This window comes from Silene latifolia, chromosome 5, assembly GCF_048544455.1.
Source record: "Silene latifolia isolate original U9 population chromosome 5, ASM4854445v1, whole genome shotgun sequence".
Classification (NCBI taxonomy): domain Eukaryota; kingdom Viridiplantae; phylum Streptophyta; class Magnoliopsida; order Caryophyllales; family Caryophyllaceae; genus Silene; species Silene latifolia.
This window is the reverse complement of record NC_133530.1, coordinates 5,927,031-5,953,723: the sequence shown is the minus strand read 5'-3', so window position 1 is coordinate 5,953,723 and position 26,693 is coordinate 5,927,031. Positions and strand designations below refer to the sequence as shown.

The window sequence follows — 26,693 nt, the reverse complement described above, 5'->3', positions numbered from 1 at the left end:
TACAAAGAAAAACGGCGAAATCAAATAAGCAAGTCTTAATAGCTTAAAAAACTAGCAACATAAGTTTGCAATATTTACATAAATTAGAAAGGCAGACAAAACTTGGGACGGATGTGCGCAGGGCCGTCTCAAGATAAGTGGAGGCCCAGTGCTTAAAAATATATGAGGCCTCAAATTTACAAAATTGAAGAAAATTATACTCCAAAAATCGACTTACGCTTGTAGGGAAACCATATTAATACTCAAATTCACACTCTCAAAATCGAAGACGGACGCTATGTTGAGACAAATATGCAACCAATATTAATACACAGTCTCTCATTGAAGACGGACACTATCCATCACAAGTCGAAGACGGATAATGTCTCTCCCACAATATACAAGTGGCAAATCAAATAGAAGTAAATTAAGCACCCCACTTGCCCTCCCATAATAAGTCAATAATATGAAAGAAAAATAAAGACAAGATAGACCAGAAAGCGACATCATCACCCAAAACAGAAAATTAACCAACTTAACTATGTACATGTACAAATATGCTCTGGAGTTTTATAAGGTATACTAACGACGAATCCCGCAAAGTTGGGATACAAATTTTACAAACTATCAAATTCGAAGTTAATGCTTGGACTAAACATTACACTAAAAATCCAACACAATATTGCAACAAGAAGTAATCACTAACACAAGCATCCACGGGATCACAGTTGGGTTTTAAAGTTTTTTCAATAATCATGAATAGAGTATTGAAAATATGAAATTTATTAAAATCGAGAAGAAATATTACCTATTCCGATCTCTTTGAAATTCAAGTATAACTTTAGGATTTTTATTTTTGATAGACATGAAACTAATTGTATTGCAAATTTTTGATTCCAATTTCTCTAATTGTAAATTTGGAATGATTTCTGAGCAAGTGATTTCATATTTATAAATTATAATAGAAATCGTTGAATAAGTTTATGGGAATTTAAAGAGTAAATTTAATTATTTTTGGAAAGGAAGACAATTATTTGGGAAAGGAGATTGTTGATAAATGAGGATTGGAATATCTATGCACCGTGCTTTTCTCTAACTTCATTGCTATAACCTTTTTTTTTTTGCATGGATAATGCTAAGTTTGGGCTCCCTAAATTTTGAGGCCCAGTGCTAGTGCACATAGAGCACCATGCTTTGGACGGGCCTGGATGTGCGAAAGCATCCTCTTTAAGCAGCAGGAGGCCTGAGGACATGATCACGAGTCGTGTCTCTAACTGAATGTGGTAAATAATGCCACATAGGAGGATACATACCATAATTCGGGTATAGACCCATCTTGTTTGCCCCTCCATTGTAGCCTTCTGTATAAGGAGGAGGAGGAGGAGCACCGCCCATCGCTAATTTCATGAACTCTTGCTCCATTTTCACTTTTTCCTCTTTCAGTTTGAGTTTCTCCTCACGGAGTTCGTTTTTCTCAGCCTGCAGTCAGAAACCCCCCATGCTTAGCTTCATAAGATGATTATTACGGAGAGCTTTTAATTAATACGACTAGATTTCAAGACATAATATCGCTCACTATGTATATATCTGAGAACCTGAAACGACTATTTTGCAACGAAAAACCTTAATGGACGACACGGCCTGAAAAATTTGATGACTGACCGGCTGACCCTAACCATAACCAATAACTCTGTACGACACGGCCTGAAAAATGTCTAGTTATAAAGGGAAACTACACCATCCCAAAGGAAGCATATAGCCGTTGGAATAGAGCTGTTGGGAGGTGTCCATTGGGCTTGGGTTGCATCGTGATACCCCCCTCAAGTTGGAGCTAGGACATTGACCAGGGTTGTTCTTTAAAAAAAACGAACCACTTGAAGAGCGGCTTGCCAATGATCGCTCCACGGAGCATGCATGAACTGGGCTAAGATATGGACAGAGTATAGCAGTTCGGGTCGAGTTAATGTGAGATAGACAAGGCGCCCGACCAGTCGTCGATAGGGTTGGGGATCCGATAGTAACGGGTTGGTAGAGAGACCGAGGTGATGGTTTGGTTCCATAGGAATAGCTGCGGGTTTAGACCCGAGAAGACCCGATTCTGTGAGGATGTCGAGGGTGTATTTTCTTTGTGAAATAAATAACCCCGTTTTGTTGCGAGCAACTTCGATGCCCAAGAAGTATTTTAGAGGGCCCAGATCTTTCATAAAGAAACATGTACTCAAATATTGTTTAAACTTCGTGACTTGTCCCGTGTCATTACCGCATATAACCAAATCATCAACATAGACAAGTACATGTAGAGTAGTGGATGTCTTAACCATCGAAAAAAGGGAGTGGTCATATGGGCATTGTTGGAAGCCGTATGAAATTAAAGCAGAGACAAGTTTAGCATACCAGCATCGAGGAGCTTGACGAAGGTCGTAGAGGGATTTGCGAAGGCCACAATCTTTCCCATTGGTAGCCGAAGAGAAGCCGGGTGGCGGTTTCATGTAGACCTCTTCATGAAGATCTCCATGGAGGAAGGCAATGTGAACATCCATTTGATGTAAATCCCAATTTTTCGCGGCTGCCAAGGTAAGAAGCATACGAACCGTAACCATCTTTACTGTTGGAGCAAATGTCTAATTGTAATCCACTCCTTCGGTTTGTCGATTACCCATTATCACAAGACGGGCCTTGTGTCGTTCAATGGTGCCATCGGCGTTATATTTTACTTTGTACACCCATTTGGATCTGATGGCCTTCTTACCTGGAGGAAGGGGTTCGATAGTCCAAGTGTTGTTACGTTCAAGTGCTTCAATTTCAAGTTTCATTGCTTTTTGCCATTCGGGTACCTGCATTGCTTCAGAAAAAGAGCGAGGCTCGTGGGTGGTAGCCACGGCCGAAAGAAAGCAGCGGTAATTGGGAGAAAATTTGGTATAATCAATAAAATGGGAAATAGGATACCTCGTACTTGAAGACGGGACGGAGGACGTGATTAGATGCGTGGAAGGACTGATGGGTGGACGTTCATAATCATTTAGAAGAGAGTTCGGAATTTTGATACGGTGACCTCGGCCCATGTTGAAGGGAGGAGGGTCGGTGGCTGATGTGGTGGTTTTGGTGCGGTCGGTTGTGGTTGTCTCGGGTGGTGGTGTTTCGGTGGGGGAATGAGGGGTGTTTTGGGTAGTGTCGGTTGGGGTAGAAGTGGTTGTGGGGGTGTCGTTGGTGTCGGGGGTCGATTGATTTACGGGAATTAGGAAATCGTCGTTGGTAGAAAAGTGGTCGATGATATTGTCATGAATTTGGAGAGATTGGTAAGGGAATTCGGTTTCCACAAAAATAACATCTCGAGACGAAAAATGTTTACCGGTGTCTAAGTCGTAAACCTTCCACCCCTTTTTTCGAAAATTGTTTATTAATGATTATGTACTGTTGAACGTAATTACAACTTATGCAAGGCTGCCTATTTATAAGTGTTGGGAAATTTACGCCAAATTACCCACACGCAACGGAAGCACAATCGACAATATAAAACCAAAAGTAGATAACCGTAAACAACAATAAGACGAGACAGAAATATAGGGTAAATACCCAGGGCAAAACCCTCCAAATCCGGAGGTAAAACCCACAGCCTATCGAGCAATCTACTATAATAATAGTACCAGTACAGTCCGCCGTCCCGAATAATACACCAATTCGGAACCACAAAGATTTAGGAAAAACCAAATCTAAACCCTAGAACAATTGACAAATTCCACCAACTGACTAGTAAGACGGTCTAGATTAAACCACCTAAATAATGTGTAAAACCGTATACAAGACCGTATACAAAGAACTATACTGACCTCGATTTACTGAACCCGAGATAAGAATCTCGACCACAAAATCACCTTGCTCCTGCCACCCAACCACACACTAACCCAAGACAAGGACCGTCTTGTATCAAACCGTGTGTGAGAAGACCCAAGAAATCAGACCAGTTTCTTGTGAGAAGTTGTGGTACCAATTTGAGCTCACGCTCAAATATGCCTGCAAGTTTTAGTTTGTGATTTCGTGCGTTTCTTGTTGTGTACTACTCTTCTAACAAAAAAGGAGAATCCACCTTTTATCCAAAGTACCAGCCACAAATTTGGCTTCTTTGTCAAACCGTGGGACAAAGCCCACTAAAGAACAAGCAACAAGTCTTACTTTCTTTCCTATAAGACAAAAGTCTTAGTGGACTAGTAATATACTTGGGCTGGACAATTAATTGGGTCACGACCCAACAAATCTCCCCCTCCAGCCCAAGGGAAACCGAGGAATCAACCATTGACCTTCCGTACTTACCAGCTGCACACCCGAGTTAGTATCCTCACCCTAACTCACAACCACGGCCAATGCACCGTGTACAGCCGTACCAAGTTAGTAGCATCACTTGAATTTGGAGAGGAGTCTCTCCCCCTCATTCTTACCACCCTTGCCCCCGTCTGGAACCTGGAAACTAACATGTCGACGCCTTTCGTTTTTCCAGCCAACATGTGAGCTCTTCAGACGGTATAACCCACGATGCAACTCCCCCTTCATAAGGACCATTGAACCCTTAGTCACCTTCACCACTCCCCCATGAGCTTTGAACCCATAACCTTGAGAGTCTAATTGACTAAGTGAAATTAGATTCCGTCTCAACTTTGGAGCATAAGCAACCCGATCCAAAGTGTGCACCACCCCATTAGAAGTCTTGAATTTCACCACCCCAATACCCATGACATCCACCGTTGAATTATCCGCCAAACTCAACTTCTTAGTCACACCCAATTGGAGCTCTTCAAAACATTCTTTCCGGAAGCAAACATGACTGACACTACCCGAATCTAAAATTCATTCCTCCTTAGAAGAAGCATCGTGCCCATTTGAGACCGCAAGTAATTCATCACCATCGGTTAAGAAGCAGCTACTACTCCCTTCACTTCCTTCACCGACAACCAAGTTGGTGTCACTCTTGCCTTTCCCGCTTTTATTAGGACAAAACCTCCTAATATGCCCAAGTTCACCACACTTGTAACATTTCACATCCTTGCTTGTAGAAGCATTGCCGATTGAGACCGGCCATGCTTTGACCCATCACCCCCGTTTAATGATCGACCTCTCCCACCACGAGCAACGGCAAAGCTAGTATCTCCACCGCCATCGTGCACCCCACCTTGTCCTTCTTCCTCGCATCAAAAGACAATAGAGCTGCTTGCGCTTGATCCATAGTAATGGTATCCTTCCCGCACAAGATAGTATCCACATAATTTTCATATGTATCCGGGAGAGAGTTAAGGAGTAACAATGCTTTGTCTTCCTCCTCCAACTTTACCTCGATTTTATTCAACTCATCTAAGAGTCCATTAAACATGTTCATATGCCCAATAAGATTTCCATCCTCATCCATCCTCAACCGATACAACCGCCGCTTCAAAAGCAACTTATTGGTCAAGCTTTTAGCCATATACAAATTTTTCCAATTTTTCCCATATCGCCGATGGAGAGTCTTCATCAAGAACGCAATTAATGACCGAATCAAATACACACTGATGGTACTAGCACACTTAGTACACATCTCTTCCCGATCATCATCACTTATCTTTTCCTGGTTTACCACCGACCCTTCAAGGCTCTAGCCAAGCCAAGATGAACCGAGAAGGTCTTTCATCCTCCTTTGCGCGAGGGGTGAAGCTACTTTTTCCGTCAAACTTCGGTACACCAAACTGAGACCCCATATTTGACGTCATTGTCAATTAAACCGCCACTGGACCGAGCCCAAGTGGCTCGATGCAAATGTTGGGAAATTTACGCCAAATTACCCACACGCAACTAAGCACAATCGACAATATAAAACCAAAAGTAGATAACCGTAAACAACAATAAGCCGAGATGAAATATAGGGTAAATACCTGGGCAAAACCCTCCAAATCCGGAGGTAAAACCCACACCTTATCGAGCAATCTACTATAATAATAGTACCAAGATACCCGCCATCCCGAATAATACACCAATTCGGAACCACAAAGATTTAGGAAAAACCAAATCTAAACCCTAGAACAATTGACAAATTCCACCAACCGACTAGTAAGACGGTCTGATTAAACCACCTAAATAATGCCAAAACCGTATACAAGACCGTATACAAAGAACTATACCGACTCGATTTATCGAACCCGAGATAAGAATCTCGACCACAAAATCACCTTGCTCCTGCCACCCAACCACACACTAACCCAAGACAAGGACCGTCTTGTATCAAACCGTGTGTGAGAAGACCCAAGAAATCAGACCAGTTTCTTGTGAGAAGTTGTGGTACCAATTTGAGCTCACGCTCAAATATGCCTGCAAGTTTTAGTTTGTGATTTCGTGCGTTTCTTGTTGTGTACTACTCTTCTAACAAAAAAGGAGAATCCACCTTTTATCCAAAGTATCAGCCACAAATTTGGCTTCTTTGTCAAACCGTGGGACAAAGCCCACTAAAGAACAAGCAACAAGTCTTACTTTCTTTCCTATAAGACAAAAGTCTTAGTGGACTAGTAATATACTTGGGCTGGACAATTAATTGGGTCACGACCCAACAATAAGCTATACAAATATTATAAACAAGGTAAAGAATATCCTATAATTACAAAGGAGGAAGGAAATATACACCATCTCATAGGAAGCATATAGCCGTTGGAATAGAGCTGTTGGGAGGTGTCCATTGGGGCTTGGGTTGCATCGTGATATCTTTATATGCCTACTTGTTCTAGAACTTAAAAGACATGCACTTCATAGTTCATACTACATAACAAACAACTCCTCCGATCCCTGCATACCGTGGATGAACAATAGCTTCTCATACACTATCACTCTAATCTACTAAGATTTCATCAACAACAAACTCTTTGCTCCAATGTACAATGTCCTTCATCATGGTGATTGTTGAATGATTTTTAGACCCTGATATCTCTTGCTTCCTAGGAGTTGACATATTCCATATCATTTGTTTCACAGAAGAATTCGTAAATTTATGTCTTCCGTGGTTCTTTCGGCATAATTGGACATATTCCATATCCTTTTGAAGCAGCTTATTAGGGGGTGTAAAGTTTACTAGGAGAAGGCTCGTGATATTACGGAATTAAACGAACAATAACTTTACTCACAACATTCTCATGCAAGTCTATCTCCCTATTTTAATCTCTCCTTTTATTTTCTCTTTAATATCACAGTGGTACTTGTTTTAGTCTCCCGTGTCTAATTGTATGGCATACTGTTCTAATACATTTACGTTCTTCTATTGTATAGCACTTTGTTTATTTATTAATTTGCCACTGAAGAAGAAACTAATCATTTTCTCATCAAACGACTTGCTTGAATTAAAATGCATATCCATATCTCAAGTTGTGAAAAAAATATGCTAGCTCACAAAACCATTTAGATACAACTAAAAGTACTTAAAATACTAAGGCATGGCCATATAGATTCTTATGTCATGGAATAACAATTTACTCACAATGTTTTCCCAGTCAAGTGGAAATGTGGAATACCTTTATATATAGTAATATTTCTTCGAACAATACTTGGTAATATTGAGAACTAAAATCTTTACAACCCTATAAGAAATACCGATGTTATACTGTAATATTTGTTTTTAATTATCAAACAATAGAAGCCTAATCTCAAAGTAAGTATAGTGAAATCTTAATCAATTAAATTGCAGCACAATCAAACGTGTTTATCAAATTTCTTTCCAAGTTCTTAGATTATATAGAAAACATTCAAATTTGTGGCAGAATATATTCCTTCAATTATCATGAATGCAAAATCACATAGATATGACTAAAAAAAGTACTCTCTATATTCCTTCAATTATCATGAATACAATCGTGGAGCATTCGATTGACCATAACGCTCACAGATATCTGTCCACAACAGCTTTGCAGACTTACAAGAGAGGAATCCTTCCTTAATCTGCGGAGAAATAGAGTTCAGTAACCAACAGCGAATCATGTTGTCACATCCAACCACGAAGGATACTTCAAGAATCAACAAAGCAGAATCGCAATAACTCCAGTGAGAAACCCTAACTTGTTCTTCGTATTGAGCGCCATTGCTACACCTTTACGCCAGGAGATGAAATTGACGCCATTAAAGAGCGTAGTAGTCAACGTCATGTTCGCATGATCAAAATTTGACAAAAAAAAGTGGATCATCGTAAGGATTGCTATACGCAAAGATCGCAGAGGAGTCTCATTGAATTCGTCATTTGTTTTTGTGAATTGTATGAATTTTGTGAATTTTTAGGATTTTGTGATTAATGAAACAAAATGTAAACAATTGAAATGAAAGAAGAAGAAAGAAAAGTAAGAAAAACAGAGTAAACAATGCGGAAGAACGATATGCAGAAACAGGAACTAGTCCTGCTCTGATACCATGTGAAAAGGTAGCAAAGTGAGCACAACAATGGTAGAGCAATACGCCATTGATGAACAATCAAGCTTAAGCAAGTAAGAGAATGAGAGAAAATGTAAATAAAATGTTTGTGTATTGTATTAACTTAATGAGCAATGTACAGGATGAAGGTTTATATACAATCTAACAACTATAGTCAAAGCGGTTATGGAAGTCAAAGTTTGTTACGAGTTTGTTACAGATATTTACAGCTATGACTACTTCTAGAAGCATCTGGAACTTTGGTGTGATAATATTTGAGGAAGAGGATGGAGTAGGGGATGATGATGACTGGTTGTTGCTGATGTTTATGTGCAGCTGAGTCTTATACTTTCACAAGTATTGTTGAAGAACAAAATGAAACTATACTTACATGTTGTCAAAACTTTGACAAGAGACAAAAGAGAATGACAAGTGTGAATGCGTCCTCCCACTTTTGGGTAGTCAATGCACACAGGTAAAAGAGAATGACAAGTGTGAATGCATCCTCCCACTTTTGGGTAATCAATGCACGAAAAAACAGTGCAATTGGAATCGAACACGGGAATACTAGGTTATACTCCCTCCTATTCACAATAAACTCCCTTTTATTTTCGACAAAAAAATTAAGGAAACACACGCTTATATCACTCCTATCATAAATCTCTTATTAATCATCATTAAATTTGGACCACACAAACACACTACCCACCATACAATTAAATTTGGACCACACAAACACTTACCAAAAAAGAAAATAGAGTTTATCATGTGAATAGACGGAAAAGACATAAGGAAGTTTATTGCGAAATCGGAGGAAAGATATCATTGTTTTATTGTAAAACCGTTTATAAGAGACTTATAAATCTCTTATTAATCATCATTTTACAAATAATTTTTAGCCACACAGTTATATCACTCCTATCATAATTGGATGGAATGTAGTTAGAAATTTGGGTGTATAGCTAGTACGTTTAATTGCATCCTAAAATTTTACACAAACATTTTTAAAATTAGTTGATTTTATTCCAATTCATTTTAAAAGTTCTAACTAAACACGGCCTCATATGTATTCAGTGCCTATAAAAATATTGTAAACTTCAATCATGAATAATCAAGCAAACAAGGTTTTACAACTTTGAACAAACGAGAAACGACTAATTGAAAACGTATGGTACTCGCTCATCGATGACCTAGTTTCTATGACTTCCAACTATTTCAAAACGGTGAACTTTCATTAATATTGAACAATGAATAATCTCTGTTATCCAGAAAGCTTTATTCAAATCTATAGATTACTACGGAGTATTTGCAGCTAACAATAATTATTGTGTGAGACGGTTTTACAGTGTAATACGGTGCATTTGTATAAAAAAAAATATTCTTTTATTAATATCAATAAATGAATGGTTTTTTTGCAAAAATAAAAAATAAAGAAATGATGTTTTCTAGAAAAAGGACCGTCTTATAATGCAAGGTCGTCTTATTCTAAAATTTGTAATTTTCTTAAATTGTCATAATTTTGCTTACACCCTGCATGAAATTTTTGAAAGTTCAAAATCGTAGCAACTTTAAGAAGAATAAAGTCCAACATTATTTTATTTGTCAAAATCGAGAACTTGTAGATGGTAACTATAAATAGATTAACAAATTGATAGATTTAGACACACAAAATAAAGTCCAACATTATTTTATTAAGCTACTACAAAGTGTTTTCTCTTTTATTATTTGTCATAAACTTCTCAAGATTTGGGTACGTACTAACCTATCTATGCTATCTAATTACAATTTCAACCTCCTTTTAGGAAAACAAATTACACATGAGCATGTTATAAGATAGCGTTATTCGATAATACTGAGTTTTAATACCACTATATTAACGTTATAAGATACTACTATATTATTAAAATACGGAGTATCCAATATGAAAATATTCATCAATGTCATATTATGTTTGGTGGGTGTGAAAATACTCGCTTACTCCCTCCATCTATTTGTTCATTTATTTATTTATCATTTTATTTTTACTTTTTGTAAAGATATTTTAAATAAAAGAAACAAACGACAAGACCGGAGGAGATATTTATTAATAACTTTTTGCCAAAGTTTCAAAAAATTTGATTTTAAGGAGCGTAGGACGTATGTACTTCGTCTTTCCTATTATATTTAATTTGCTGTTAATACATATAGAGTGTTGGAATATAAACTTATATAGCTACATGCAGTGGCGGAGTTAGGATTTGAATTTTGGGGGAAAAATTTTAGGGAGGAATTTCAAAAATTTAACTAAAAATTTCAAAATTTCATCTCACAAGAGGCAAATCGCCCCTAGCTTTCCCCCTAGCTCTACCACCGGCCACATGTGATTTTAGGATAAAACTTCCTCGTGTTTTTGTAGTGGTCCAATTTATGCTCTATCAAGGTAACAGAACCCATTACCAAATTATGCCATCAGTATCCCACTCCGATGATGAGCACCCATGGTTTCACCTTGGGTTCGCATTTTAACTGGGCTCAAATTATGCCATCGGGAGGGCCTTTTTGAGGATTCGTTAATTTCCATTTTGGTGAGCTCCCATGGTTTCAGGCTTTCAGCTTGGGTTTCGAAGGGACATCACATGTGCAATAAGTCTCTCTTTTTTAAGGTTAAAATGGCTCAACTAGTACACACTTGTATGGACTAGACAAAAATAAAATGTCTAGGGAGTAATAAAATGTTTATTCTCTTATCTATACGAATGAGTATTATATTATTTAACCCGTCTTAAGTTTAAGACGGATACTTCTGTCTTAAATGACAATTTGTGTCACATGTGAGCGTGTTGGAATATAAACTCACACGTGAGTGTTTCACGTTGTTGAAAAGAGAGACTATACCACTTTCAATAGAATCGCTTCCTCCTATTATCAATTAATTTTAGAATAGAATATTCCTAATATTGTGACTTGTGACTTGTGAGTGATCGGTCTCTCTTTCTTCAGGTAAGGCACAACCCCATTTCATGTTTTAACACAAAGTTTGACCCGTTATTATTTTATTTTAGTTATCATTTTTATTTTATTTTAAACTAGATTTATTTTTAAATTATAATATTATGAATGGTATTACGTATTATTTGTGTTTTATAACTACAATTTTTCTAATTTATTTACTTTTTGTTATATTTTTAAAAAGTTAAAAAATGGAAAAAAGAAGTATAATAACAAGAGTAAATTAAAAATTACTCCTTTTTAAAATTCTGTTTTCTAAAATTACTCACTTATATAATTTTTTCCTAAAATTACTCCTCTAATATGCAATTTTATCAAAAATTGCTTCAACATTCCAATTTAGGAGACTTATTACGTCTGTTTTTAAACTTATTTTCCATTGTTATACGTTTCAAAGTATAAATTGGCTAACACACAAACGAAATAAGTTAATAAAATGACGGAATAAGTAACTTAAGTTGTGTTTTGAAGCAATTTTTGATAAAAGTGCATTTTAAGGCAGTAATTTTAGAAAAAAATAATATAAGCGAGTAATTTTAAAAAACTAGATTTTGAAAGGAAGTAATTTTTAATTTAGCCTAATAACATGTGTTTTTGTTATCCAGGTAAAATGTCAGGAAACTCAGTAATGTCCGTCAATGGAACCCAAACTAAATATGACCGTGAGAAGGAGCTTCGGGAATTCGACAACACGAAAACAGGAGTTAAAGGACTGGTGGACAGCGGCGTAAAAACCATTCCAAAAATATTCATTCGGCCTCTCGAAGAGATATCAGAGGACTCGAAACCTCAAAATATGAACAAACTTGTTCTTCCTGTCATTGATCTTGCAAAAATTCATACCAACAACAACTCTCGTCGAGAATTAGTCGAACAAATCGAGAATGCATCAGCGAAATGGGGATTTTTCCAAGTTATAAATCATGGGATTCCTTTTAATGTTATTGAGAAGATGCTTGAGATGGTTAAGATGTTTCATGAACAGGATGTTGAGGTTAAAATGAAATATTATGGAAGAGATGTACACACCAACAAACAAGTTGTTTACGACAGTAATTTTGATCTTTTTACTTCGAAAAATGCTTATTGGAGGGATACTCTTTCTGTTAACACGCTTTTACCGGTCAACTTGATCCAGAACTATTACCACCTATTTGCAGGTACGTAAGTTTTTTTTTTTTTTTTTTTTTTTTTTTTTTTTTTGTGGTAAAAAACTAACTTATATTTAGAGGTATTTGTAAAAAGATTACCTTATACTCCCTTCTATTCCGAATAACTGTCCCATTTGGACAATGACACGAAAATTAAGGAATGAAGTTAAAATAATGAAAAGTATTGTATAAGGGTAAGAATATAGGAGTTAAATAATGAAAAGTACTCCCTCCTATTCTAAATAACTGTCCCATTTGCCATTTCCGTCTATTCACATAAGTGTCCCATTTGCCATATTTGGACATGGTTTTTACTTTCTTACCCTTAACTCTTTTCTTTATTTACCACCCCAACCACCCATAGGCCATAACCCATCATATTCAATACTTTTTATTATTTAACTCATATATTCTTACCCCTATACAATAATTTTCATTATTTTAACTATATTCCTTAATTTTTGTGTCATTGTCTAAATGAGACACTTATTCGTAACAGGAGGGAGTATTAAATACGATGATTTAGGGGTGGTTAAGGTGGTAAATAAAGAAAAGAATCAAGGGTAGGAAAGTAAAAAAACATGTCCAAATATGGCAAATGGGACAGTTATGTGACTAGACGGAAATGGCAAATGAGACAGTTATTCGAAATAGGAGGGAGTATTATTTTTCTTGAGAAAAAAGATTGTACATCAGATGTACTACCTCAGGCTTAATGACTTTTTGAATTTTTGTGTATTTTTTTTAGTTCTATAGATTTTATAAATTACATTTTAGTTTTATGATGTCAAAAATCAATTTTTTCTGAGCTTATATGTAATTTTTTTGAGTTATAATGTAACTTTTTGAGATTAATGTTAAAGTAAATAAACTCAAAAACTTTATAATAAAACTCAAAATTTTTAAATGAAAACTCAAAAACGTTATCTTAATGCTCAAAAACTATACTAATCTGATGTACTACATCAGATGTATGATCCACTTACTGATTTTTCTTGCTTTAAGTCCATTTATTTTCTTTATTTTTGTTCATTAACTACCTATACCAAGAGTATAGCCATATTTGGTCAATTTTCCGTCATTAATCTATCTCATAAGACTGCTTTCTTGATTTAATCTTAAGTAGGTCCGATTTCGGAGAAGTCAAGATGTGGTTCCACTTTACTTTAGTGAATGTTTGTAGTTATTATTGAAGTATATAAACATAAGTTTTGCATGTTTGAAGTTAAATTGCAAGTTGGTCGCAGTTGATAATTGTTGTATGATGTTAACAAAGTCATGTTGGATACGCTAATGTCATTAAACTGGGCCAAATCTCTTCGGATTTTCAGCATAGGTAGTTATTGAACAAAAATAAAGAAAACAAAGGTAGCTGAAAAAAAAAAAATTAGTGTAAGGTAATTTTTTTTATAAATACCCCTAAATATAAGGTAGTTTTTGACAAAAAAACTTTTTTCCTAATGTAAAACAAATACTCACTCTACCATTGTCAAAAAAAAAAAAAAAAAAAAGCAAATACTTCCTCCTAGTTGCTCATTTCTTCTCCCCTTCCATATGCAAATCAATTTGAACCACACAAACTTTTCATAAAAAGAAAGAGGGAAGAAAATCCGACTAACATGAAAAAGGAAAGAGGGAAGAAATGAGCGACTAGGAGGGAGTATTCACAATTAGGAAACTTGACTTGATTTAAGAATTATTTTCAGTACGACTTAAAATGTGTTGTTTCTGGTGTTTTCAGGGATGCAATATTGGATCATATCAAACATATGGTTCAATTAGGCAGTGTACTGCTGGAGTTAATGTCTGAAGCCCTTGGTCTTGGACCAGATTATCTTAAGGAATTGGAATGTGATAAGAACTGGTCAAGTGTATACCATTATTACCCTTCATGCCCTCAACCAGAGTTGACCATAGGCACCCCCAAGCATACTGATTCTTCCTTCTTCACTTTGTTGCTTCAAGATCAAGTCGGCGGCCTTCAAATCCGCCACGACGATCAATGGGTTGATGTTCATCCTATTCCCGGTGCTCTTGTCATAAACATCGGTGATCTACTTCAGGTCTCTTATTACTCCGTATTAAATAAAACAATTGCATATAAACTTACATCTGTTGATAGCATATTTTTCTTACTTAGTGCACACCAAAGCTAGCGGCTGACCAAAAAAAAAATAACCCAAGTATGCTCAAGTAAAAAAAAGGTTACTAAAATAACCCGAATATGATATAAAAGCCGAATAGACCCGGTCTTACCCAATTCGACCGGAACCTTATAGTTTCCAAACTATCTACACCCTAAAATGACCCGATATTGACATGTACACAAGAAAGACAGCCATACCCGAAATGACTGACTGGTTCAAATCTAACCGTTTTTCTTCTGAATGAAATGTTTGTCAGATTTGTCTTATATGCTTAAGTGAGATGATATTTGACCCGTTTTAATGTTAAGATGGAAACCTCCATCTTAACGGAGACTAACGGTTCAATTTCTTACACTTGCAAATTGTTTGCCAAAATATTGCAGATGATAACAAATGACAAATTCATAAGTGTATTGCATAGAGTGAAAGCCAACCCTGTTGGGCCAAGGTTGTCTTCTGCCTTCTTTTTCGCAGGCCTATCGTCGAAACCGAAGAAATATGGACCCATTAAAGAGTCATTATCGAGGAAAACCCACCAATCTACAGAGATTTTACAGTGGGTGAATATGTCACACATTTCTTCTCTAAACCACAAGATGAACCCGGACGCAACCACTTCATGCTCAATTAGAATAAGACCGGCTTACAGTGTGAGACGGTCCTTTCTTTCGTTAAACCCTTATTTATTACCATCAATAAATCTTTTAATTAGCTTGTATTACTATGAAATCAATGCCATGTAATGAAAAATAAGGCCTAGTAATTTCCATAAAATAACTTAATTAAATATTAATGTAATACTTATTTATTTCATGGAATATCTTACAGTAACTGGTCACATTGTTTTACGGGTGTTACATGAGACGTAACAAAGCCAGGAAAGTTAAAACCAGAGGGGTTTAAACCTGCGACCATTGCACTTCTCGGACATTACCACTAACAAAACGGTCCCATTGTAAAGTTACATAAGATTGTTTTCGATGATTATTAGTAGAAATACATAATTGTCTGTATATACAAAGAAAAACCGCGAAATCAAATAAGCAAGTCTTAATAGCTTAAAAAACTAGCAACATAAGTTTGCAATATTTACATAAATTAGAAAGGCAGACAAAACTTGGGACGGATGTGCGAAAGCATCCTCTTTAAGCAGCAGGAGGTCTGAGAACATGATCACGAGTCGTGTCTCTAACCGAATGCGGTAAATAATGCCACATAGGAGGATACATACCATAATTCGGGTATAGACCCATCTTGTTTGCCCCTCCATGGTAGGCTTCTGTATAAGGAGGAGGAGGAGGAGGAGCACCGCCCATCGCTAATTTCATGAACTCTTGCTCCATTTTCACTTTCTCCTCTTTCAGTTTGAGTTTCTCCTCACGGAGTTCGTTTTTTTCAGCCTGCACTCAGAAACCCCCCATGCTTTATAAGATGATTATTAATACGACTGGATTTCAAGACATAATATCGCTCACTATATATGTATCTGAGATTCTGAGATGACCTGACCTGAAACGACTATTTTGCAACAAAAAAACCTTAATGGACACGGGCTGAATTCTTTTGGTGCTGACCAGGAGTATCCCCTATTAGCAAATGATTTACATTCAACGTATATCCTGTATAGCTATAGTCAAAGTTTGTTTAAAGTTTGTTTTATCCTTTCCTTAGTATTAGGCTTATACTAGGAATCTAATCCCTTAGATATAGGTAACTAACATCCTGCTTAGCTATATATACAAATGTACCTTCATCTTGTATTTTCATCATATCAATAATATAACTTACATGGTATCAGGAGAAAGGTTCGATCTCCGTACCCAACCCTAAACACACACAAAACTCGTGTCTCTTTGCCTCCCTCTGCAATGTCGACACACACTATTCCCAACAATTCTGAGCCTACCAAACCACTCATCCTCGTAAACATTCATGCCGTCACAAAATTCGATGGATCCAACTACCAACAATGGCGCATTCAGTTTGAGGCGCTATTACAAGGTTATGATTTGTCCTCCTTCATTGATGGCAGTCCTCCTCCACCAAAATTTCTGGAGGAAAAAGATAAGCAACCCGTTCCAAACCCTGCGTACAATACTTGGTTCCGGCAAGATCGACTCCTGTTCGGTGCCGTGGCAAGCACACTCACCCCTTCCATCAGTCCAATTCTCAACCGATTGGCCACCACCAAGGATGCGTGGGATGCCCTTGCATCATCCTACGCTCGTCCATCTCGTGGTCACATCAAACAACTCCGTCACAAACTCAAACACACCACCAAAGGCACCTCCTCCATCACTGAATACCTAAACAAAATCAAAACTACTGTTGATGACCTAGCTCTTCTTGGTACCATTCTCTCCCAAGAAGACATAACCGACCACATCATTGACGGCTTGCCCTCATCCTATCAATCCGTCATTGATGCGGTCAATGCCCGCGACACCCCAATTACCTTCTCGGAATTCCACGAGAAGTTAATCCGCCATGAACTCACAATTCAACAAACCGAATCATCCCAAACCTCTACCTTCACCCCCATGGCTCATCCTACCTATACTCGCAATTCCGCTGCAAACAACCACTCCCACTCCCGTACCCCTGCCGTATCCTCTTCCTCTGACACACCCAACCAAAATCCCAAAAATCCCTTCCGTGGCAAATGCCAATGGTGCCATGTTCAAGGTCATACCTTGTCCTACTGCCCCATATTCAAAGCTTTATACCCGGATATCCGTGTTCCCCCATACCCACGTAACCCCTCTGCTCAAAACCATACCCCTGCCCAAGCCCACCCAACCACGCTAACCCCTCAACCCGTCCCTTCACCTTGGCTCCTCGACAGTGGTGCCTCTCACCATGTCACCGCTGACCTTGCTAATCTCAACCTCCATTTCCCGTATGATGGAACCGATGAGATAGTCATTGGTGATGGTTCGGGTTTACCCATCGCAAACGCTGGTTCTGTTTCCTTACCTTACTCTACTGATTCCTCTTTTTCTTTAAAATCTGTCTTACATGTTCCTAAAATGCACAAAAACATCATTTCCGTCACTCAATTTTGCGCCGACAATAATGTTTATATTAACTTCTATTCTCATTCTTTTGTTGTGAAGGCATGTGACTCGGACGCGACCCTATTTACCGGCCCAGCTAAAGACGGTGTCTACTATTGGCCCTCGATATCGTTTCCGCAAGCCCACACTGTGTCTGTCCAACACGCCGATCTCCATCATCGTTTTGGTCATCCGCATTCTGTTGTTTTTCATCAAATTGTTTCCCATTTAAACATTAAGTCTTTTCCTTTGAATAATAATTGCAATGCATGTTCTATTTATAAAAGTCACAAGTTGCCATTTACTGCTTCTTCTCTTACCACGAAATTTCCACTCGAAGTAGTTTTTAGCGACCTATGGACCTCCCCAGTTCACTCGTTTGATGACTACAATTACTACGTCATTTTCGTCGATCATTTTACGAAATTTACGTGGCTATTTCCATTAAAGAAAAAATCCGACACTCATCGCATATTCCTAAATTTCAAAACTTTTGTTGAAAAACAATTTTCCAGACCATTACTCACCCTTTACTCCGACAACGGAGGTGAGTTCGAAAAACTTAAACCCGACCTCGCCACCAATGGAGTCCAACACCTCACATCTCCACCTCACACGCCAGAACATAACGGCTTTGCGGAACGACGTCACCGTCACATAGTGGACACCGGTCTTGCCCTTCTCTCCCATGCGTCCATGCCCGTCACATATTGGACCCTAGCATTCCAAACTGCGACCTACCTCATTAACCGCATGCCTACATCGACACTTAACAATCAATCTCCCTACTTCCGCCTGTTTAACACTCAACCCAAGTACTCCAACTTCCACAACTTCGGGTGTTTATGTTACCCATGGCTCCGCCCCTATACCCACCACAAACTTGACCCCCGCTCCATAGCCTGCCTCTTTGTTGGCTACTCCCCCACCCAACATGCCTACATGTGCCTAGACCCTACCACCCATCGTATTTATGTCTCTCGCCATGTTAAGTTTGTTGAAAACACCTACCCTTTAGCCTCGAAACCCGCGGCCACCACTCTCCCCTCGTCTGATTCCTGGTGCAATGTCACAATCCCCCTCCTCTCCAGCTCTCCCTCTCCTCTGCCCGAGACTCCCTCGTCCCCAGAAATCCCCAGCTCCCCTGTATCCAACCCTCCCACATCGCCCACTACCAATATCCCAGAACCACGAACTCCCCGCACTCATCGTACTATTTCCAAAGTCTACACCCGTCGACCCCCTGACTCCGAACCTACCTCGGACTCTGCCTCACCACCCATCCCCCCACCACCTCCCCCTCATAACCATGGAACCCGTGCATCTCACAACATATTCAAACCGATTGATAAACTTAATCTCAATGCCGAATTACAACCAACCGAACCCAAAACCACTAAGCAAGCTCTCCTTAGCCCAACCTGGCGCACCGCGATGGAAGCCCAATTCACCGCCCTCAAAGCCAATGACACCTGGGAACTCGTGCCTCCCTCGCCCAACCAAAACATTGTGGGTTGTAAATGGGTCTTTCGCACCAAATACAACCCCGATGGAACAATTCACAAACATAAAGCTCGCCTTGTAGCCAAGGGCTTCCACCAACGACCCGGATTGGACTACAACGAGACCTTTAGCCCTGTGATAAAGCCTGCCACGGTCCGTCTGTTGTTGAGTCTTGCTGTCACCAAGAATTGGCCCCTTCGCCAACTTGATATCAACGATGCCTTCCTCCAAGGCACACTCACTGACTCAGTTTATATGGCTCAACCTCCAGGTTTTGTCGACCCTCATAAACCAACTCATGTCTGTCGTCTCAAGAAAGCTCTTTACGGCCTCAAACAGGCTCCGCGGGCCTGGTACACCGAGCTCCGCTCTTACTTACTTGCCTCGGGTTTTCGAAACTCTGTCACGGACACCTCGCTTTTTATTTTTAATAACACTCACGACTTGTTTGTCCTTGTCTATGTTGATGATATCATCGTGACAGGTGCGTGCTCCTCCAAAGTCAGCTCATTCATTCAGGCTCTTGCCCAACGTTTTTCTCTCAAAGACTTGGGCCCTCTTGCCTATTTCTTAGGTGTCGAAGTCCAGCCGTGTGCCAAAGGTCTATTCCTCACGCAACACAAGTACACAACTGATCTCTTGACACGCGCCAAGATGCTCGATGCAAAACCTTGCTCGACGCCTATGGATTCCTCTGTCACCCTAAGTCTTCGTGATGGCTCTCCCTTTGATGATCCTACTGAATTTCGTGCTCTTGTGGGAAGTCTACAGTATCTCTCCCTAACACGCCCTGATATTGCCTTCGCTGTTGGTAAGCTATCTCAGTTTATGCATCAACCGACCATGCCTCACTGGTCCGCTCTAAAGAGACTTCTACGTTACCTAGCTGGTACAGTTGATCACGGCATCACCATTCATCGTGATTCCCCTCTCACTCTCCATGCCTACTCGGATTCCAGTTGGGCGGGTGATCTCAATGATGCCGCCTCCACGGGTGCTTACATGGTGTATCTTGGTCGTAATCCCATATCTTGGAGCTCCAAGAAACTCCGCACAGTTGCTAGGTCTTCCACGGAAGCTGAGTATCGCTGCGTTGCTAATGCTATGGCTGAGCTCATTTGGCTTGGTTATCTACTCCAGGAGCTTCACATTGTTCTTCCATCCACCCCAGCTATTTACTGCGACAACCTTGGTGCAACTCATCTCAGTGCCAATCCCGTCTTTCACTCCCGCATGAAGCATGTTGCCATTGACTATCACTTCATCCGCGAGAAAGTACAATCTGGTCTTATGCGTGTAGTTCCTATCGCTAATGATGATCAACTCGCCGATGCCCTAACCAAGGCTCTGTCCCGGACTCGATTTGATATGCTTATGTCCAAGATCGGTCTCTCGTCCCGGCCGTCCGTCTTGCGGGGGGATATTAGCAAATGATTTACATTCAACGTATATCCTGTATAGCTATAGTCAAAGTTTGTTTAAAGTTTGTTTTATCCTTTCCTTAGTATTAGGCTTATACTAGGAATCTAATCCCTTAGATATAGGTAACTAACATCCTGCTTAGCTATATATACAAATGTACCTTCATCTTGTATTTTCATCATATCAATAATATAACTTACATCCCCTACCGACAGCTGGGGCAATCTCATTCGGGTACTGAAGGTAATTTAATGGGTTGACCCCTCCCAAGTATGGCTTTTTCATTCGCAAGAGTCAGGAATCGAACCCCTGACCACTTGTTTAAGAGATGAGAGCCCTTACCACTCACACCAGCCAACTTTGGTGGACACGGGCTGAATTCTAACTGACCCGTTTATCATGTCTAGTTTATAAAGGGAAACTACCTTTAAGCTTTCGATTTCCTCTTGTAACTTCTTATTCTCGTCCTTGTATTCGTCAGTTTTGGTTCGTAGCTGATTAACAACTCTAATAGCATCATTCAGTATAACCAATTTGTCAGATTTGACAGCTCTTCCAGGTTCCAAGACCGCGCTAAGGCTTGCAAAGCTGCATCAAGATGAAAAATGAAAAATTGATTAGATGAGTAAACACGTAGTAAAATCGATAAGCTACATAAAACACATGAACAAGTATGTGAACCGTAGCAGATGTCAACTAGCTTAGCTGATATTAAAAAATGATGATATTCACGACAATATCCAAATTGCGTGCATAGGCAGAAAAGAAAACTAAAAAAATATGTTATTCGTAAGATAACATGCCTTTCATTCAATTTCTCACGTCGTTCTCTCTCACGACATGCTTTAGATTTGGGTTTGCTACTTGGATCTGTACGTCCCCTGAAAAGCAACAAGAAGATGGCTCAATTACTACCCACATAGGATGCGAATATGCGATGCTCTGGTGTAAAACCAAATTAAGCAAATAACATAAAAAAGCAGGACCGCGACTCTCTAATATACCTTTTGTTGAGGTGCTGGTTCTCAAGTTCGAGTCCATCATCCGCACTACCCACCCGCGAAAAGTCTATCTCCGTACTACCCATCTGTGAAAAGTCTATTTCAATGCTGTAACTGCAAGAAGAGTTCTATTCATCAAAACTAGATCAACATTTCACCACCGTCTTAGCCCCAGGAAAAAAAATGTATATACCTCTGTTTCGAGAGTTCCTTTTGAGATTCGTGTCCGTGTCCTTGTCCTTGCTGAATACTAACCGCTTGGGAGAAGTCGAAATCAACACTTGCACTGAAAACAAGTTAGTTTTGCGTCAGTTAGGGTCCTAGGGACACTCGTGAGTCGTGACCTAAATCTTCGAGGTGGGTTTACAGGCAAGGTGCAAACCCATGTCCCACATCAGTGGTGTAAAGATGTAAGATCATCTTTATAAGTATTTAGAAAATATATTATAAAGCACTTTTTTTTCCTTTTTTTTTTTGCAATATATTATGTGACTATTCTATTTAATATGTAATTTAATATTTTATTTTGCACTTTATTATGTCGAAAATGTAGGTAATGACCATTATATGTTTTATGTCACCAAAATGATATTTTATTCAAACATCAGGTCACCAAAGCGAAAATAATCTAAATCTCAGGTTATTAAAGTAGAGTTATCTAAATCTCATCAAGGCACTAAAATGAAATTAACCCAAATCTCACCGTAGCAAATTGATAATTTTCGTTGTTCAATTCTTATTTTTGACCTTTTCATATTTTGAAAATGTTGAATTATATAAAACCGTTCTATATAGAAACACAAACTATTCCAGCGTGCTCATCTTAAACTCATCAGAGTCCAATAAAAAAGCCGCATTCACAATGTTACTTCACCGAAATTTTTTTATTTTGGAATCCGTGTACCCTTTTTCTGTTCTCAAACTTGTCAGGGCTACACTTGCCTTAAATCGCTTATCCAACAAAAATAAATTCTACCAACTGCGAGTACTATATCAGTAGGTGGATTATACATCTGATGTATTACCACCAATTCATTAGTTTCTGAGCAAAATAACAAAATTTTTGAGTTTTGTTTTAAAAATTCTGAATTTTACTATAAAGTTTTCGAGTTTATTCATTTAAACATTAAACTCTAGAAAATTACAATAAACTCAAATACATTAAATAAATTTAGTAAAAATTGTTTTGAAGGAAAAAAATTAAAATCTAACTTAAAAATTTAATAAGTTCAAAAAAAATATACATATGCTCAAAAACAAATAAAGGTTGACGTAATAAGCTCAAAAAATATGCATATATGCTCAAAAACAAAAAGGCTAGAGATACTACACTAAATCCGATGTATGTTCCCTTTTCTCGTACTATATTTGGGCGAGAAAGACATCAAAGATTTTGTATAGGGACAGAGCCAAAAACTTATTATATATAGGGCTAGGTTTGAAAATATAAATTAAAAATTGTTTAAAAAAACCTACGTATATCTAACTAGTATAGTGCCCGTGCGAATGCACGGTATTTTAGAATGTCATGTGTAGAGAACCTAACAATTAGAGCTAATAATAAAAATATATAAATGAACTTTGAATTTTATTTGTAATTATCTACAATTGTTAATGTGTAAAAATACTAAGATTTAATATAGAACGAATTTACATTTTTACTCGGAATAAGTTTATGATTAAAAAAAGAAGATTGTTAGTTTAATTACAAAAACTTATGCTTATTTTTACGCATTTGAAGCATATAACTATTTTTGTAATTTTTGTTACAACATACAGAGTAACAATTTAAACGGAGTAAAAAAATTTAAAGAATAAAAAAGTGAAAAAAACACACACTGATTTTAATAATATGAGTAAAATATGCATATGTTTTAAATAGAAAATTTACGACATTTAAAATACTTATATTTGACTAATGAGAAAATAATGAATAAAATAAATTTGGCCCAACTATAAAAGCTGCGGGCCTGCGGTGTTTGATAAGATACTTTGACACATAAAGACCATATATTAGGTCCAATACATATCTAGATAAAGTTAGGCCCAATTTCTAGTTAAAAACATTTAGGCGGGAAAATTTTTAGTTTTCTTATTCTTTTAGTTTAAGGGGGATTAAACTACTTTATGTATATTTTTTTTCCTTTTGATATTATGACTTGAGATATTGAGAATTCAATTGGTGTCGGTGGAGGAAGCTTGTTGGAATATCTTCAGGAGAGGTATTTGATTTGGCCAAATTATACTTAAGTTTATATGTTGCGTTACTCATTGTTTTGTTGTGTTGAGATTTGAGATATTTTAAGTTTTATAATATTTCTGGTATTTTTAGATGAAATTAGTCCACTTAAATTTTATTTGTCAAATCACATAATTGTAGTAAAAAAATAAATCTAACTCTATTATTTAATTTTCACAAATATATCACCAAAAGTTCACTTTATAATCCAATTAACCAAATATAAAATGTAATTTTTACAAACTATATAACTTTATATACTATATAGCATTTTATGATTTTTCTAACATGTACCCGTTGGATACACATTAAAAAACTAGTTAGTAAAATATTCTCACCAAACTTTCTCTAATTAACTTATAAGAAAATCCGCATTAACTATTATGTTAAACATTAGTTTGTACATCAAATTTATGATGATATATTCTTAAGAATCTTCCTCTAATTAGCTACTTATCGGGTTCCCTAATTTGCATTTGTTAGAACAATTCATCATATATTTAAGAAAGTTATGGCGCCTATCTTTACCAACAGAAAAAACTTTAAACGACATAATTTCAACCTAAAAAATATAAAGTAATCAAATACCACCACTGTGATAATGGGTAAATATAGAAAATAATTTCAACATAAAAAAATATAAAGCAAACAAATACCACCATTGTGGCTTAATAATGGGTAAATATAGAAAATTAGCTTAGAACCCGTGCAAAATTGCACGGACATATATAAAATATGTATATAAATTGTGTTTAAAATTTTTTTAGTTACGACATTATATGGAATATTATGTTGAATGAAATATTATCGTCTTACACAAATGATTTGCAGTTCAAAGATATGTATTAACTCACGTAAAAAAAAACTTAAAAGTCGGAATTAATAATGAGCAAATGCAAAAGAACAATAATAATATTGCTATAGCATTCGTTCGTCTAGAGCAAATAATGTTCTCTAATTAGATACAATATTTGATATAATATTCAAATGACTACACTTCTTCCAATTCATTCTCAGATTCTCGGTGATAGAGAATGGAGTATGATCTTTTATTATAATATCGAGACGGGAAATATATCGAGTTTGGTGGAATGTTTCAGAAATTGTTTATTAATGATTGTTTAATGTTGAACGTAATTACAACTTATGCAAGGCTGCCTATTTATAAGCTATATAAATATTATAAACAAGGTAAAGAATATCCTATAATTACAAAGGAGGACGGAAATATACACCATCCCAAAGGAAGCATATAGCCGTTGGAATAGAGCTGTTGGGAGGTGTCCATTGGGCTTGGGTTGCATCGTGATACCCCCCTCAAGTTGGAGCTAGGACATTGACGACGCCCAACTTGGAAAGAAGAATATCAAATGTCGTTTTTCCGAGAGCTTTAGTGAGTATGTCGGCCAGTTGCTGCTTTGTGTGAATATAGCTCGGTTTGACTAAGCCTTTTAAAATCTCGTCTCGGACAAAGTGACAGTCAATCTCTATGTGTTTAGTGCGCTCGTGAAGAACCGGATTCCGAGCAATATGAAGAGCGGATTGATTGTCACAGTGAAGCTGTATTGGTTTAGTGCGAGGGAATCCAAGAAAGGTAAGAAGTCCTTGAAGCCATTTGAGTTCACACACAGTAAAAGCCATTGCCCTATATTCGGCTTCGGCGAAAGAGCTGGAGACCGTTGATTGTTTCTTTGTCTTCCATGATATAGGGGCATTGCCGAGGAAAATTACATATGCGGATAAGGAGCGACGAGTAGTAGGACAACTGTCATAATCGGCGTCACAATAAGCTTCGAGTTCGAGATTATTGTCTGAGCGGAGTAGGAGCCCTTTACCAGGGTTGTTCTTTAAAAAACCGAACCACTTGAAGAGCGGCTTGCCAATGATCGGTCCGTGGAGCATGCATGAACTGGGCTAAGATATGGACAGAGTATAGCAGTTCGGGTCCAGTTAATGTGAGATAGACAAGGCGCCCGACCAGTCGTCGATAGGGTTGGGGATCCGATAGTAACGGGTTGGTAGAGAGACCGAGGGGATGGTTTGGTTCCATAGGAATAGCTACGGGTTTAGACCCGAGAAGACCCGATTCTGTGAGGATGTCGAGGGTGTATTTTCTTTGTAAAATAAATAACCCCGTTTTGTTGCGAGCAACTTCGATGCTCAAGAAGTATTTTAGAAGGCCCAGATCTTTCATAAAGAAACATGTACTCAAATATTGTTTAAACTTCGTGACTTGTCCCGTGTCATTACCGCATATAACCAAATCATCAACATAGACAAGTACATGTAGGGTAGTGGATGTCTTAACCATCGAAAAAAGGGAGTGGTCATATGGGCATTGTTAGAAGCCGTATGAAATTAAAGCAGAGGCAAGTTTAGCATACTAGCATCGAGGAGCTTGACGAAGGCCGTAGAGAGATTTGCGAAGGCGACAAACTTTCCCATTGGTAGCCGAAGAGAAGCCGGGTGGCGGTTTCATGTAGACCTCTTCATGAAGATCTCCATGGAGGAAGGCAATGTGAACATGATGTAGTTCCCATTTTTTTGCGGCTGCCAAGGTAAGAAGCATACGAACCGTAACCATCTTTACTGTTGGAGCAAATGTCTCATTGTAATCCACTCCTTCGGTTTGTCGATTACCCATTATCACAAGACGGGCCTTGTGTCGTTCAATGGTGCCATCGGCGTTATATTTTACTTTGTACACCCATTTGGATCTGATGGCCTTCTTGCCTGGAGGAAGGGGTTCGATAGTCCAAGTGTTGTTACGTTCAATTGCTTCAATTTCAAGTTTCATTGCTTTT

General features: G+C 37.9%; 1 protein-coding gene and 1 pseudogene across 2 annotated transcripts in view; one reads left to right on the top strand and one right to left on the bottom strand.

The window, feature by feature from the left end:
* Positions 1-1,194: 1,194 nt before the first annotated feature.
* LOC141656510 (transcription factor bHLH115-like) overlaps positions 1,195-26,693 on the bottom strand; it is a 108,219-nt gene continuing 82,720 nt past the window's right edge. Inside the window, exons 3-7 of one of the 2 annotated variants that reach the window (XM_074463423.1) lie at positions 21,844-21,936; positions 21,654-21,764; positions 21,453-21,530; positions 21,075-21,237; positions 1,195-1,458 (exon numbers count right to left, since the gene is read on the bottom strand). In XM_074463423.1, the coding sequence (XP_074319524.1) occupies positions 1,207-1,458; positions 21,075-21,237; positions 21,453-21,530; positions 21,654-21,764; positions 21,844-21,936 (697 nt within the window). In that variant the 3' untranslated portion in view covers positions 1,195-1,206. Of the gene's footprint in view, positions 1,459-15,621; positions 16,069-21,074; positions 21,238-21,452; positions 21,531-21,653; positions 21,765-21,843; positions 21,937-26,693 lie in introns of those variants that run through there. The other variant, XM_074463422.1, reaches the window with a different exon arrangement.
* LOC141657903 (1-aminocyclopropane-1-carboxylate oxidase homolog 1-like) lies at positions 11,992-15,299 on the top strand (annotated as a pseudogene).